The sequence below is a fragment of the Corvus hawaiiensis genome, chromosome 24 (genome assembly GCF_020740725.1).
Source record: "Corvus hawaiiensis isolate bCorHaw1 chromosome 24, bCorHaw1.pri.cur, whole genome shotgun sequence".
Lineage (NCBI taxonomy): Eukaryota > Metazoa > Chordata > Aves > Passeriformes > Corvidae > Corvus > Corvus hawaiiensis.
This window is the reverse complement of record NC_063236.1, coordinates 825,717-841,114: the sequence shown is the minus strand read 5'-3', so window position 1 is coordinate 841,114 and position 15,398 is coordinate 825,717. Positions and strand designations below refer to the sequence as shown.

The 15,398-nt window shown below is 59.7% G+C and overlaps 3 protein-coding genes across 3 annotated transcripts; 2 read left to right on the top strand and 1 right to left on the bottom strand.

Moving 5' to 3' along the window:
* Positions 1-747: 747 nt before the first annotated feature.
* Positions 748-5,626, bottom strand: LOC125337996 (putative per-hexamer repeat protein 5). The gene is made up of 5 exons (XM_048328310.1): positions 5,599-5,626; positions 4,329-5,488; positions 3,364-3,508; positions 2,866-2,946; positions 748-1,037 (listed from the first exon to the last, which is right to left on the bottom strand). Exons 1-5 carry the CDS (start codon positions 5,624-5,626, stop codon positions 958-960), a joined length of 1,494 nt encoding a protein of 497 aa, XP_048184267.1. The 3' UTR covers positions 748-957.
* SLC48A1 (solute carrier family 48 member 1) lies at positions 5,597-12,230 on the top strand. The gene is given in 4 exon segments (XM_048327611.1): positions 5,597-5,763; positions 9,594-9,761; positions 11,205-11,299; positions 11,301-12,230. Coding segments are annotated over 4 exon segments (444 nt in total). The 5' UTR covers positions 5,597-5,624; the 3' UTR covers positions 11,343-12,230.
* Positions 12,137-15,056, top strand: LOC125337643. The gene is made up of 2 exons (XM_048327570.1): positions 12,137-12,289; positions 13,067-15,056. Exons 1-2 carry the CDS (start codon positions 12,137-12,139, stop codon positions 13,961-13,963), a joined length of 1,050 nt encoding a protein of 349 aa, XP_048183527.1. The 3' UTR covers positions 13,964-15,056.
* Positions 15,057-15,398: the final 342 nt, after the last annotated feature.

Sequence of the window (15,398 nt, the reverse complement as noted above, 5' to 3'; positions counted from 1 at the left end):
TTGCCGAGCTCCGGGTGGCTTTGGGGGAGTTCTGGCCTCACCACCCTCCCGGGGATGGATCTCTTCCCAATATCCCGAGTCCTAAACAGGACCCGTGGATCCACAGGACAGCAAACGCTGTCCCTGCTCCCCGTCCTTTGCACCCCAAAGGCAGAATGGAGTGAAATCGGAGTTAAATCCCAATATTTCTATTCCATCCCTTATTTTGGCTCCATTTCCTGGAAACGAGTGGTTGGGTCTCATCCCCTTGCATGGGGGAAATTCCAGGAGAAACCTGGGACCTCTCAGTGCCCCCCAAGAGGCTTTGGCTGGCAGGTGGGGGGGGGAGGAAATCTTCCATATTTATCATCTCCCCGGTTCGCCGGGACGTGGCCACAAATCAGCCCCGAAAATCCAATCCTGGGGAAAACGGCTGGGAATTTACTGCGCTCCAAACGCCGTGGGTTTATCCTTTAATGCTGCTGCTTTATGTATTTCTCTCCCTCCAACCCTATTTATTTCCTGTTTATTGGCCCAGCCTCCCCTAATTTATGTTTTCATTACTTTGATTAACGCTCCTGCTCCCCTGACATCGTTATTCCGGCGCAGTTTTCCGAGTGTCTTCCCGAAACCCTCGGTGTTAAATAATCCTCGGATTTAGCCGGGATGATTTGTAATTTAATAAGCGGCTCCACCGCTGTGTTTTATCTCCTAATTGGCCCGGAATTAGCAGCAGTTCCGGAATTAACACAAATTATGTGATACCCCTTGTTATTACCCAGGGCTTTATTGGGTTGGAACAAGAGCTTTAGGAATTATCTGAGCCGCGTTCCCCAATTCTGGGTGTGATCCATTTCTGGATCATCCACGGGTGATCGCTCAGGCAGGAATTGCTGCCGTGGAGGGGATGCAGCTCTTGGGGAAGGAAGGAAGGAAGGAAGGAAGGAAGGAAAGAGGGTTTTGGTCTCGCAGGCAGTTTCATTTCATTCCCTCATTATCATCTGGGGAACGTGATGTGTCTTGTTCTCCCGGTCTTTCCGTGCCCACTCGGCTTCTTCCTGAAACAATTCCCAGATTTGCGTCTCCGAGGAGCTGCAAGCACCTCAGATCTGAGTCCAGCAAGAGCTGATCATCCAGAAAACCGTGGAAAAGTGGAATTGTTCAGGTTGGAAAGGCCCTCTAAGGTCATCAAGTCCCACCAGTAACCCAGAGAGAGGAGAAGGAAAACCAGTGTTTTTCCCAAAGGTGGGATTTGCAGCCATTCCTTGCACCAGGAAGAGCTGGGACCTCCCCATTTCCTCAACCTGTTCTTCTTTTCGCATTTGGGTCTTTAACATTCCTGGGTTCTAAATCCCAGTTATTCCCATCGGTGAAATGTTTCTTTAAAAGAGGGAGAACAAAAAGGCCTCAAGGACAAACTCTCAGGATAAAACTCCAGGCTGTTCCCAGCTCTCGGGAAACAAACAGGGCTGCTCCATCCCGGATGATTTTCCTCCTTTTGTTCCCAGATCCAGCCCCCACGGAGCTGTCCCCGCTCCGGGGCGGAGGGAGGAGGAGGAAGGATCCCTCATCCGGTAAATCCGGCTGTTTCCCAGCTGTTCCCGGGGCTCTCCGGGCAGGAGCAATAACCAGGAAAACGACTCCGCTCTGGGCAACCTGGGCACCAGGTGCTGGAGAACAGGGCCAAGGTCCACAGCTCTGGAAAATCCAGGTGTTACCCTGAGCTGCTCCCTGGGGTGGGCAGCTCTGAGGGGCTGGGAAGCCAATTTTGGGTCAAAAGGTGAAAATCCCTCAGCAGGGCGGGAGCTGCGGGTGGGCCGGGCTGGGGTGGGGGAACGGGAATGTTGCTGTTCCCACCTGGAGCGGTTCCTCCTCTCCCCGTCCTCATTTCCATCCCATCCACTGGGGGTTCCCTCAGAGCAGGGCCACCCACGGCCGATCAGGCTGAGGGTTTGGGATGGAATTCCACCCCCGTGAGGGTGGTGAGGGCCTGGAATGGAATTCCCAGGGAAGCTGTGGCTGCCCCATCCCTGGAAGGGTCTCAGGCCAGGCTGGACGGGCCTTGGAGCACCCTGGGATCGCAGAAGGTGTCCCTGGGGTGGCACGGGATGGGCTTTAAGGTCCCTCCAGCCCAAACCAGTCTGGGGTTCTGGGATGTCCCGGGGTGGGATATCCCACACTGGCACTGCCTTTCCTGCTGGGAATCCCCATTTGCAGCACAAACCGATCAAAAAGCCGATTCCTGCCCCAGAGCCGGCTCCAGGCGCCGGTGCCTCCCCTGCCCTCCCGGGGCTGGTGGAATTCCAGCTGCAGTCACCTCTTGGGTGAGATTCTCCTGAGCTGGCAGAGTTCTTCCCCTGGGGTGAGGTGACCCAGGCCCTGAAGTGCCACCGGCCGGGACACGCCAGGCGATGTCACCTCAGCCGCCGGGCGATGCCACCTCAGCCGCCCGGGCGATGTCACCTCAGCCGGTGACATCGGCATCGCCCTCCTGTCCCTCACTTCGGGCTCAGGGTAGGAACAGCTCCCGGTGTGGGTTCTGTCCCCGGGACCCATCCGAGCCCCCAGACAGAGCCAACCCCAGCCCTCTCCCCTTATTTTATCTCCCCAAAATCCTGCTGGATGAATTTCTGCTGATCTTCCCTAAATTTGAACTTTGATCTAACAAAAAACCAAAACAAAACAAAAAAAAGAACCCCAAAACCCCAACCCCCAGACTTTGCTTCTCCTCAGCTCGGAGCCGTTTTCCACCCGTAAGAAAATCATCCCACAGCATCTCTGTGGCCCTTGCAGAGTCAGCAGAGCCGGGATGACACAAATCGTCTCCAAATCCCCGCGGGGGAATTGGGCGTGAGGGGAATCGAGGCGAGGAGGAGCCGATTTCACCTGTCTGGGCTCCGCGGAGCTGCCGGGAGCCTGCTGACGCCGCTCGTTCCGCTCCAGGGACGTGCCCAGGGAGCCGAATTCCTGCAGGAACAACAGGAAATGAGATTTTGTTTTGCTGCTCTCGAGGTTTTTACGCTTAAAAACCCACGGCGGTCACGCCCCTCCCCGGGCAGGCAGGACCTGCAGGTCCTTGCAGGGCCCTTCCAAGGACACGCGGAGTTTTAGGGATGTCGCCGGGGTTTTAGGGATGTCGCTGGGGTTTTGGGGATGTCGCCGGGGTTTTAGGGATGTCACCGAGGCTTTGAGGACCGGGATGAGCTCCGGGATGAGTCAGGCTGCGATTCAGCGTCGCTGACCCCGAAGGAGCCACAGGATAGAGGCAGAGCTCAGCGTGAGGTGTGAGGGGCAGAACAGCTCCAGGGAAGCTCCCCCGGGAATTTTTTGCGGTCTCCAGCCAGGAATGTGAGGAGGCTCCAGGGTCGGCGGTGCTGCACGAACCTTTCCCCGTGAGCTGCTCCCGATCCGGCGGAGCCGAGGCCTCGTCCCTCAATCCCAGCGGCTCAGTCCCGGCGTGTCCGCCAAAACCAGGGATCCTCCGCGTCCTCCCAGGGTTTGTCGCTCGTCCCCACCCCACAGCCGGGATCTGTGCCGGGTTTGGGGACACCAGGGAGGGCGAGACTTGGGATCAAGGAATAGTTTGGGTTGGAGGGGACCTTAAAGCCCGTCCCGTGCCAAGGGCAGGGACATTTCCACCATCCCAGGGTGCTCCAAGCCCCGTCCAGCTCCTCCAAAGGCCTGAATTCCATGGGGGGACAGCAAGGAGGGGTGGAGGGATGGATGAAGAGCAGGGAAAGGGAGATGGATGAGGAGGAGGAGGGATTGGGAGGTGGATGAAGAGTAGGGAATGTGGTGTCAGGGAAAGGGAAGGAGGCTGCTGCCATCTAGAGCAGGCGTCCGACAGCCCAGCGGAGCTTCCCCACTCCGGGGAAGATCTTCTGGGAAGAGACGGAACCCGGGAAATTCAGGAAAAGCCATTGTGGGCTGGGATAGAGCAGGGAGCGCGTTCCCTGAGGCTCTGGGAGTGCCTCTGTCCCCACGTCACTCGCAGGACAATTAATTAATTAACGATGAGAAATAAGGTGGGAAACCCCCATTCTCATCCCAATCCCGACTGGAAGCTTCTGTCCCTGTGGATGAAGCAGAGCCAGATCCAGCCAAGGGCTTGGAAAGGGAAAAAGTGTTAAAAAAAGATTAAATAAAAAAGGGGAAGGGAAAAAAGGGAACAGCAAAGCCCCAAAAAGTCTTCGAGGGCTTTGATGAGGTGTCCCCAGACCGCAATTCCACAGGATGGGCCGGGGGGAAGGAAAACTCCCCCGGGAGGAAGCGAAAGCCACTCGGAGATGTCCCCAACGCCACGCGCTCCCCACGTCCCGGTGTCCCCGGGTGCCGCCCCTGTCCCCCACCTGAGCCCTGTGTCCCGCGGGATCCCGTGCTCTCCGTGTCCCCTCCGTGTCCCCTCCGTGTCCCCCCCGCTGTGTCCCGGTCCCTCCGTGTCCCCTCCTCAGTCCGCCCGTCCGCCAGGGGGCGCGCTGGGGCGGGGCGGGCCCGGGGGCGTGTCCCGGTGTCGGTGGGCGTGTCCCGGTGTCGGTGGGCGTGTCCCGGTGTCTGTGGGCGTGTCCCGGTATCGATGGGCGTGTCCCGGTGTCTGTGGGCGTGTCCCGGTGTCGGTGGGCGTGTCCCGGTGCCGTCTCCCGGTTCCGTGTCGCGGTCCCGGTGTGCGTGTCGCGGTCCCGGTGTGCGTGTCCCGGTATCGATGGGTGTGTCCCGGTGTCGTGTCGCGGTCCTGGTGTGCGTGTCCCGGTGGCCGGGAGCGTGCCCGGGGGCGTGTCCCGGTGGCTGAGGGGGAGTGTCCCGGTGCCGGGGCGCGTCCCGTTCCCGGGGCGTGTCCCGGTGCCGTGGGCGCGTCCCGGTGCCGAGGGCGTGTCCTTGTCCCGGTGCCGAGGGCGGGTCCCTTTCCCGGTGCCGTTCCCGGGGGGTGTCCCGGTGCCGTGGGCGGGTCCCTGTCCCGTTCCCGGGGCGTGTCCCGGTGCCGAGGGCGGGTCCCTGTCCCTGTCCCGGGGCGTGTCCCTGTCCCGGGGCGTGTCCTGGGGCGTGTCCCGTTCCCGTGGGCGGGTCCCTGTCCCGTTCCCGGGGCGTGTCCCGGTGCCGGTCCCGGGGCGTGTCCCGGTGCCGGTCCCGGGGCGTGTCCCGGTGCCGGGGGCGTGTCCCTGTCCCGGGGCGTGTCCCGGTGCCGTGGGCGGGTCCCTGTCCCGGTCCCGGGGCGTGTCCCTGTCCCGTGGGCGGGTCCCTGTCCCGTTCCCGGGGCGTGTCCCTGTCCCGTGGGCGGGTCCCTGTCCCGTTCCCGGGGCGTGTCCCGGTCCCGGGGCGTGTCCCTGTCCCGTGGGCGGGTTCCTGTCCCCTTCCCGGGGCGTGTCCTGGTGCCGTGGGCGTGTCCCTGTCCCGTTCCCGGGGCGTGTCCCTGTCCCGTGGGCGTGTCCCTGTCCCGTGGGCAGGTTCCTGTCCCGTTCCCGGGGCGTGTCCCTGTCCCGTGGGCGGGTCCCTGTCCCGTTCCCGGGGCGTGTCCCTGTCCCGTGGGCGGGTCCCTGTCCCGTTCCCGGGGCGTGTCCCGGTCCCGGGGCGTGTCCCTGTCCCGTGGGCGGGTTCCTGTCCCCTTCCCGGGGCGTGTCCCGGTGCCGGGGGCGGGCCGCGCCGAGGCCGCCATGGCGCTGCGCGGGGCTCTGGCGCTCCGTGTCGCCTACGCGTCCTTCGGCGCCCTGAGCGGCCTCTCGGCCTTCTGCGCCTGGAGCGCCGTGCCCGCGCTGCGCCAGCCCGGCACGGCCGCGGCCGGGGGGCTCTCGGGTACGGGGCCGGGGGGCGAGGGGGCGCCGGGCCGGGGCTGTGAGGGCTGAGGGGGCTCCGGGTGAGGGAGGTCATCGGGGCCGGCGGCGTGAGGGGGCTGAGCCTGAGGGAGCGGGTGGGGGCAGCGTTGGGGCCGAGGAGCCCCTTCCTGAGCCCTGAGGGAGCTGGGGGGGCGTGAGGGCTGAGGGGGGAGTGAGGAGCCCCTTCCCCGGAGCTGAGGGGGCTGTGAGGCGTGTGAGCGGGTCCAGGGCGATGGTGGGGCCGAGGAGCCCCTTCCCCAGGGCTGAGGGGAGGTTTGAGGGGGGATCTCAGGGCTGAGGGGGGTTTGGGAGGGGTGTCAGGGCTTTGGGGGTGTCAGGGCAGCAATGAGGCCGAGGAGCCCCTTCCCCAGGGCTGAGGGGAGGTTTGAGGGGGGTGTCAGGGTTATGGGGGTGTCAGGACAGAAATGGGGCCGAGGAGCCCCTTCCCCAGGGGGGTGTCAGGGCTGTGGGGGTGTCAGGACAGAAATGGGGCCGAGGAGCCCCTTTCCTGGGACTGAGGTTTTTAGGGAAGCAAAGAAATCCTCCTGATTTCCCCAAATGCTGGAAGCAGCTGTGCCAGACCGCTCTGGAAGAGGGATTTGGATCACAGGGGTAAAACTGTACCGTAATATGCCCAGAAATCTGGGAGATTCGGGTGTCTGTGGCTCTGGGTTAATGATTGGGTCGGAGCAGGACAGAGTCCTGCAGCTCCAGGGCTTCCCTGGCTGAACTCCTGGAGGAAGAGTAGAAAGAAAAGTTAAAATTTAGAAAGCATCCAGGGATGAGGTGCGGGACTGGGCTCATCTCTGCTTCCTCTCCCTCCAAAAAAAAGCTTTTAATTCCAGCTGGAACTGGGATTCAGCAGCGAATTCCCACACTTTGCTTTGCTGGGTGGCACAAAGCCGGGGGGTCTTGAACCAGAAACGCAGGAGAAAGAGCACATGAAGGGTTTTTCTGCTGTGTTTTGTGTTCAGGGAGGAATTCTGACAGTGGAATTTTGACAGCGAAATTTGCAGATCCTCGTTAAGGTGCCCTGATTAAGCCAAGCTCTGCCTGTTGGTCCATGTTTATCTCATTTTTAATGCCTCCGCTGTGCCTTTGGATCTGTGTTTGGGGATGTTTATCCACACACTTCCTGGCTGGAAGAATTCCTCCTGATCCCGAGGAATCTCCAGCTTTGTCTCTGCAATCAGTTTGTTGATCCTTCCCTTATCTCCCAGAGAACCTTTCCTGCTTGGGAATCAGCCCTCCAGTGCTGCCTGCGCTAAATTTCACTCATTCTCTGTTATTTACAGTCAAAACTTTATTAAACCCAAGTCTAATGTTAAAGTTCCACGGAGGGAAACCAAGGCTGGGACTGGAGCCCTCAGTTCCCTGTAATTATGGAATTCCAGGTGCTGAGCAGCCCTTCCAGTCCTTCCAGTTGGCTTTGGGAGTAAGAATCCCCCACTGCTGCCTGGAAAGAGCAGCTCCCCAATCCCCAGGATCTCTGTGGTGCAGACCTGGGACTTTTGGGATCATCCCAAATCCCAGCCCGGCCCCGTGGCCCTGTTGGAGGCAGAAACTCCCAGCGGGGGCTGTAGCTCCATCCCAGACCCCAGAAAGTCCTTCCCTGGCTTTCCCCAGGGGTTTCGTTCCATTTCCACCCAGTCATGGGGGCTTTGGAGACTCTTGGAATTTTAAGAACACCTGAGAAACGGAAGGAGTGGAAGCTGAACTCGGGGTCAGCTGCAACACCAGAATATTCCAAAGGTTCCTCTCGTTCCAGAGCTATTTCCCTAAAATATTTCAGTGTGGATCCCCAGCAGTTTTGGCAGGAAAACCCCCCCGTTTCTGACCTATTCCAAACCCAGCTGAGGCTCCTGGGGTCCCCCAGGAGAGGCAAAGTTTGGAAAACATGGAAATGGCAACATTTCAGTTGGCAAAGCTCCGGCTCCTGTTGGAGTGGGGATTTCAGCTCATTCCAGCTGATGCTGCAGCTGGAGTGGATAAAAGGGACTTGTTTAGCTGGAAAAGGACTGAAGGCTTTGTAAACACACGGGGAAAAAAAATGTCTTGGAATTGATCACCATTTTCTGGGACTTTGCGGGGAGTTTTTAATGTCATTTTTCATTTTTACCCTCATTTCCTTTGCCATCACCACCCGTTTGGAGCTGGAATCGGGATGCTCCTTGCAGGAGTGCTGGAATCAGGGGGCTCCTTGCGGAATAACTCCGTGTTTTTTTGTGTTTGTTTGGGGATTTTTTTTTTGGCCTCTGCTGCAGATTTGTTGTTTTTCCCCGGGATCTCCGTGTGGGACACAGGGCCCTGCCGTGAGCACGTGGAGCTGAGCTCGTTCCCAACAAACATCCCTGCTTTCCCTGGGATTGAAGGATCTCCTCGGGGAGGAGCAGGCGACTGACAAAACCTGGTGTTTGTCCCAGTTTTTGTTTGGATGTTTGCAGAGAGGGAAAGTTTGTTTCCCTTGAGCTCAAACAACCCAGATATTATCCAAATATTTGGGTCTGCTGGTTGGGGGTGGGGGGGGGGAATTGTGCCCCGGCTTCCAGGCCTGCTTTGAACTTCTGGGATTTATTCCAGCTCCTCCCAGGGGCGCTGGGAGGGTTTTGTGTTTTAACCAGGAATTGATCTAGTCCCGATACCTGTGAGCTCCTCTCTCCTTGCCTCAGGTGGGGCTCTTTGGGGTCGTTTCCTTTTCCTGGGGCTTTGTGTCCCTGGGATAATTGGAGTTGGATTCAGAGGGAGCTTCCCTGTGGGAAATCCTTGTGGATTGTGTCTGATGGAGGAGCTCCTCCTCCAGGGCCACTGCAGCCCTCGGGTGTGGGGTGAATCCACAGGGATTTTTTTGTGTTTTTATGGAGGCGTTTGGGTGTTGTTTTAACCCAGGGTGGGACTGGAGCTGTCCAGGCTCTGCTGCTGCTCCGGGGTTTTGTCCCGTGGCTCAGGGTTTAGGGACAAAGTGCTTTAGGGAAGGAGGAGGGGATCTGGGGGGAATCCCTGAGGTGCAAACCTGCAGCTCCTGCAGTCAGTCACCCCAAGCTTTCAATAAGTTACAACTTTTATTTCATTTCCCTGGAAAAGTCATTTGAAACCCTCAGTTTTGAGGTGGTGTTTTGGCCCAGAGCTGCCCCTGGGGAGCTGGGCCGGGGCTTGGATCGGGGTCAGGGGAACTCGAGGGGCTCAGGTGCTGCCCTCTCCACCCAGAGCTCGGGGCGGCAGCGGCGATTTTGGGGCGGGAACACCAAACCTTGACTCAGCATTTGGGTCCATTCTGCTGAGTCATCGGGGCTGGCTCAGCAGGGAGCAGCTTTTTGCTGACTCAAAACCCCAAGTTCCCTATTTCAGTCGGAAACGTGGGTTAGAAGCGCTGGAGCCCGGGGCATGAGGAAGTGGGGGAGGTGGATTTTGGGGAAGCTGAGGGCTCAGCTCTGTCACCAGACCCTGGGACAGCGTTTGGGGAGCGATGACTCTGCAGTTGTGGCCGTGGCATCTGCCCTGCTCCCAAATCCCTCCTGCCAGCACGGGGGGATTGGTCATGGAGCGTCTGGTGGGGGTCCCAGGGTGGGAATCTGGCCTGTCCTGAGCAGGGAATGTGGCCACAGGGGGCTGAGGGGCAGCAGGTCCTGGCAGCCACAGGGATGGGTTGGGCAGGAGGGGCTGAGGGGCCGTTCTGATGTCCCTGCTGTCACCTGGACAGGTGTCCTGCTGTTGCCAGGTGTTCCCTGGAGCTCCCAGGTGCTCTGGGGGGGTTGGGCTGTGTTTTACCTGTCCATGGGTGCCGTTCTGATGTCCCTGCTGTCACCTGGACAGGTGTGCTGGCGCTCTGGGCCCTAATCACGCATGTGATGTACCTGCAGGATTACTGGAGGACCTGGTTAAAAGGGCTGAGGTTCTTCCTCTGCGTCGGGATCCTCTTCTCCGCCCTCTCCGGGCTGGGCTTCTGCGCCTTCCTGGCCCTGGCCATCACCCAGCACCAGTGTGAGTACTGGGAGGGACTGGGAATACTGGGAGGGGATTCAGGGGACAGAGCAGGGCTGGGGGTGCTCCTGCCACCTCCTCGTGTGGGGCCGGGCTGCAGGGATGTCACCGAATTTCCCTGCCCTGCTGGGATATTGCTGCCACAGGAGCCATCCCGAGGCCACCCCGCCATCCAAAAAACCTGGAATTGCCTCATTTCCATGACAAAGTCCCCAAAAAACCTGGGAATTTCCTCCTTTCCATGACTTAAGGTCGAGTCCATCCCTCCTGGAGCAGCTCCAAGCCCGAGGCCTCGGCGCTGACTCAGCATTCCCTGCTCCAAACCCCTGAACGTTCCCTAAGGAACGGCTCCAAATCCCTCCCGCGATCTCCTTGGCCCCAGACCAAAGGGAGAACGTTTGGGGGTTGTTTTCTTGGAGGTTTTCTGTGTTTGTTGTTTGTTGAGAAGCCCCACGGGGTTGTCCGGGGGGGGGGGATGGAGAAGCTGTGTGGGGTCACAACCCCAAAAACACCCCTTGGCTCAGCCTAAAGAAACTCCCCGTGGAGTTTTCCTGGTGCAAAGGGATGAAAATCCATGTGTGAAATCCTTAAAAATACAGATATGAAAGGAAAACCAAATATTTGCCTTCCCCTCCTTTCTTGGAGACGGGAGGAAAAACTGTTTGGGGAGAAAATTGGGGTTTTTTAGGGAAAGTCCTAATCTGGGGCAAGGTAGAACCCCTGCACGAGGGAATGATTTTAGGGCTGGGACACGGAATGACTGGAATTTACCAGGAAAATGCTGCTTTGTGCGTTCCTCAAACCAATCCTCTCCATTTTTGGTGACCTTCCCCCAGGCAGCTCAAGCTGGGATTGTTTTCCCCACCTGGTTCTGGAAGCGTCCCTCAAATTTGGTGACAAAACAACCCCAAACGTTGACAGGGGATGTGGCACCGCTGAGGTGCCCTCAAAAAGCAGAGCCAGCCCGCCCTGGCTTCAAAGGAAGAGGCAGCTTTAGGATAAACAAAGAGGAAATGGGCAGATTTTTCCCAAAAGAGGCTGTTCCTGGCGTTCCCCGAGGGGGGCTGGTCCCACCTGCACAAGGGATCAGTGAATATTTATGGAAGTTAAATATTGATCCCACCAAGCAAGAAAAGCATCTCTAGAAGGAGGAATTGGTTTTTTCCCTCTTTTTTCCCTGCGATGTGAAGTTTTGGAAGAGGAGGGAGAGAGGGGTGCGAACCGAGCTGCAGCTTGGGGTGGTTTCCTTGAGCCAAATCCAAGAATTCCCGCAAATCCCATCCCTGAACCGAGTTTAGGGGGGGTGGCAGAGCTGAGGAAATCATCCCATGCCAGTGGAATTCCAGGGAATACAGCGCCGTGCTGCCCACGGGGGCTGTGCAGAGCTCCCGGGGGCTGGAATTTTCACCGAATCCCTGTTTTTTTGGGTTTTTTTTTTGCCAGCCCTGACTGACCCCAAGAGCTACTACCTGTCGTGCGTGTGGAGCTTCATGGCTCTCAAGTGGGCGCTGCTGCTGAGCCTCTACTCGCACCGGTACCCGTGCCGAGTTCGCCGACATCAGCATCCTCAGCGACTTCTGAGCTCCTGGGAGAGGCGCGGAGCAGGGAGGAGAGGCAGACACGGAGCGGGAGCCCCGGTCCCGGCGCTGCGGGGGTGTCCGTCCGTCTGTCTGTCTTGTCTGTCTGTCCGCACAGGGGCTTTTTCCTGCTGGCTTTTCCTCACCCATCGCTGCTCGTTCCGGGGGGGGAGGGAAGGGAAGGACTTGGTGCCCGGAGCTCGGAGCTCTCCGTGCCACCCCAGGGCAGCTCCCAGGGGTGGCAGTCCCCGCCTGTGTCACCGCCCTGCTCCTTTGTCACCTCTGTGCTCCTGCCGGGAGCTCCCAGCCGGGCCCTGCCTCTCCGTGGTTTTGGGGTTTGGGCTCCCCCGAGGTCTGGGGGAGGAGCGCAGCTCATCCCAAAGCTCGCAGGGCTGGGAATGCTGCTCCCGGCTGCTCTCCGGGGTCGTTTGAAAAAGGAATGGGATCCCATGTTTAACCATAAATGCCGTATTTAACGCTTGAAGTTGCAGCAGCGGGTGTGTGGGGAGAGGGGTGGTTGGGGGAAAGGGGTGCAGGGCCAAGGCCTGGCCTGCCCGAGCCTCAGGGAGAGGGTTCCTGGGGAAAAATAGGGAAAAGTTTTTGTGGAAGCAGGAGGAGAGGGGAGGGGACAGGGGCTCCTCAGGTGACCCCATGGATCGAGGAGCACCTTTGGGCTGAGGCTGTGACCTGCTGGAGTCCCTAAACCCAGCCCCTGGGCCGTGTTCTAGCCCTGGAGTTTCCACTCCACATCCCGGCTTTTTAAAGGATCCTGTGTGTAAATATTCCCTCTATTTTTACATGGATTCCTCCTGGTTCGCTCCTCGGGGGTGCCGGGGTCGGTGCCACCCTCGCTGTCACCCTGTGCCACCACAAATACAGCGCTCCCTCACCAGCCTGGCTGCACTGGAATTCCCTGGGATCCCGGGACGCGGCGGGAGCTGGGAAGGACGGGTGGGAATGGCACCTTTGGCTTTTTGGGGTGATGGGGAGCGTTCAGCTGCTCACTTCCTCATCCACAGGCGGTTCTGAGGTGGCTTTCCCCCCTCACAAATCCCTTGGGATTCGGGGATTTCGGCCCAAAGGAATTTTTGGGGAAGCGGTGGTGTTTCCATCCCTTTTCCCTGGAAACGGGCGAGGGGCAGGGGCGCTTCAGGGGGGCTTTGGGGTCAGCCCTGAGTGAGTTCCCATTCCCAGCCCCATCCCAATCCCATCACTGACCGTGAGATGGGATCCAGGGGAGGGGACGCAGCGGGGACCCCGGGACCCCTCGGGTGCAGGACCCGCAGGAGCCGCCAGAGGGCAGCAGTGGCACAGCCCGGGCCGGGGCCAGGGCGCGAGCGAGACCCCAAAACCACCTGGGACACCCCAAAAACGGGGACGTCTCCAAAACAGGGACATCCCTGTGCCCGGGGGCCACCGAGGAGCTCAGCGTGGCCCTGCAGGGGGGACCCGAGTCCCCACAGTGACCCAGCCCTGGGGTGAGGTCTCGCTCCGAGGGAAGGAATTCCCGGCTGGAATTCCCTGCCCGTTCCCTGGCACTGGGACAGGAGGGGACAGAAGTTCTAGTGGCTCCAAAGACTTCCCAGGAGTCTCAAATCTGTCCCCTCGCCCTGACCCCTTCTCTCCCCACAGGCCCCACAAAGTCCCAGCCACCCTGCCCCGTTCTCCAGCTGCACCAGCCTTTCCCAGCCCCATTTTTCATGGAATTGCCCAGTTTTCCATTTGCAGCGTTCCTTACTCCCTGGCGCTGGGCAGTGTGAGGAATCTTCAGGAACTGAGGAGCCTCTGCTGGATTTTAGGGGGTATTTGGGCTCGTGGAGAGCCCTCGTGGCTCCCACTGTCACCAGCACCTCACTGGGACCCACTGGGGGGTCTCGTCACCTCCCGAGGGTCCGGCGGTGGCCCCGATCCCCCTTTTGCTGCCCGGGGAGGGATTCAAAGGCACCCGAAGGAAAACAACAGATTTTTTGCATTTTCCCAATCTGCTCTCAAGATGTGGCGAGGGCGGAAGCGGCGCCTCAAAGGCTCCGGATGAGCCTCGTGGGGCTGGGGGGACCCTCCAGGAGGCTCTGGGGGAGGGAGGTGCTGGGGACACCGTCCTCGTGTGCAGGGACACAAATCCCGGCTGGGTGTCCCCAGCGTGGCTCTGGGGGTGTCCCTCAGCTCCGGGAGCTGCAGCAGAGGGGTCCTGGGGCTTCCAGAGGGACCCAGGGGTGCTGCTGGCCTTGGGGACAGGCTGAGCTTGGGGACGGGCCTGGAGGGACCTGCAGGAGGGTCACGGGTCCCTGTTCCCAGGGGAATCCTGATGGAGCCACAGCGGGTCCCATCTTTCCTCTGGAAGTCTGCGCCGTTCCCTGGGAACAGGGGCTGGAAGCGGGAATGTGCCAGGCACAGCCAGGGACAGGGAGTGTGCCCCAAGCCTTCCAGGACACGGCGATGCCACCATGGTGTCCCTGCTCCCTGGATCCGCCTGGACACAGCGCTGGCTCAGCCTGGATTTGCCCTTTGTTCCCTGGCTGGGAAAAAGCAGAAAATCCCCCAAATTCCACCTCACTCACGGCATCCCGAGGGTCTGGAAGGGAGAGAGAGGATGGGACAAGGGAGACGGTGAGGAAGAGTCCCTGAGGAAGAGCTTGGGGCTGGAGTCAGGAATCCCAGAGGAGTCTCCTGGCTCCCAGGGGCTGTGGCCAGCTGGGAGGGCGCCGGACACACGGACACGAGCCCAGTCCTGCCGCCGTTCCCGAGGGAATCCGTGCTCCAGCCAGGGGGTTGGGTAGGAAGTGGCAGCGGGATTAAAGGTCCCTAAAAGAGCAGTTTTGGTGTCGGGATGAACTCACCGGAGCTGGGGGAGCTGGGACGGAGCCAGGGCTGGGAGAGGGGGGCGAACATCACACACAGAACTGGGAATGGTTATTTTTAGGACAATTCTCAGCTTGGAGAGCAACCAAGGGAATAAAACGGTTCAATATGGGCCCGGTGCTTAACGAGGAGGCTGAAAATCCCTGGGCTAGGATATCTGGGAAGAGCCTTCGGGATGGGGTTTGTGGAGAGCCTGAGGGGGCCAAGGCACAGCTCGGCTGAGGGGTCATCGGGGGGTCCCTCTGCTCCTTTGCAGCCTGGAGCTGGGCTGGAGCCACTTCCCATGGAAGGGTCAATGCTCCTCTTCCTCCTCAACCGGGAACGGGAGAGAAGGATGGGGGAAAAGAGCTGGAAAGCCGGGAATGGGCTGGAATAACGACCAGAGGGAAATAGCAGCCCCCTCCTCCCGCCTTTCCCTTGTGGTGGCTCTGCCTCACTTTTAAGTGGCTTTTACCCCTTTTTTAGGCCAATAAACCCCAACCAAATCCATCCCCTCCAGCCCTCAGGAAACCCCAAATCCCATGAGACCCCCGGGATCCCCCTGAGGACCCCAAACTCCCACGACACCAGGACGTTTCCCTTCTCCAGCCTGGAAAAAACCCTTTTATTCCTAACGATGGAGAAGATGTGGAGCTGGAGGGTTCCCCTTCCCTGATGGAGAGGGATCAACCTTTTGGAAAACCGGGAGAGGGGGGACCCCGGGGTGTTCGTGGCTCCGTCCCTTCCTCCTCCACCTTTTCATAAACCCCAAAATTCAACTCCACATTTTGCAGCCCCCAAATCCTGGGAGCTTTGAGCTGATCCATGAGCCCCATAAAGCCCAACAATCGGAGAGAAACTCAACCCCACCCCGCCCCCCCCCGCCTGCTCCGTGGAGATCAAACGCCTTTTAATCGGAATAGAATTTCCTGGGATGAAATGAGGAAAATCTGTCGCTCGCATCCGCCCGGCAGCCGCTCCCCAGCCCCGGGCTCGTCCTCAAGGAGTTTTCCCTCCCCGTCCCTTTGCCCCTCATCCCCCCCAACCCACGGAGCATCGCGGGAGCCCCGTGGGGAGCCCGGAGCCCACTCGGGCCACGGCCACCCCGGGAATCTGCCCCGGAATCCCTCTGGAAAGGCAGCGCAGGGAATGGGCCCCGGCAGCCCCGCTCCGAAGCACCGGGAACTCGTTCCAGCCGCCGAGGGAGAGTTTTCCTTTCATC

Coding starts and splice junctions, on each gene's coding strand:
- LOC125337996 (XM_048328310.1), bottom strand. CDS start 5,626: ATGGCGGCCTCGGCGCGGCCCGCCCCCG. Junction 5,489..5,598: donor CTCGGCGCGGCCCGCCCCCG/GCACCGGGACAC, acceptor CCCACGGGACAG/GGACACGCCCCGGGAACGGG. Junction 1,038..2,865: donor GCTCCGCGGAGCCCAGACAG/GTGAAATCGGCT, acceptor GAATTGTTTCAG/GAAGAAGCCGAGTGGGCACG.
- LOC125337643 (XM_048327570.1), top strand. CDS start 12,137: ATGGATTCCTCCTGGTTCGCTCCTCGGGGGTGCCGGGGTCGGTGCCAC. Junction 12,290..13,066: donor GCGGGAGCTGGGAAGGACGG/GTGGGAATGGCA, acceptor TTCCATTTGCAG/CGTTCCTTACTCCCTGGCGC.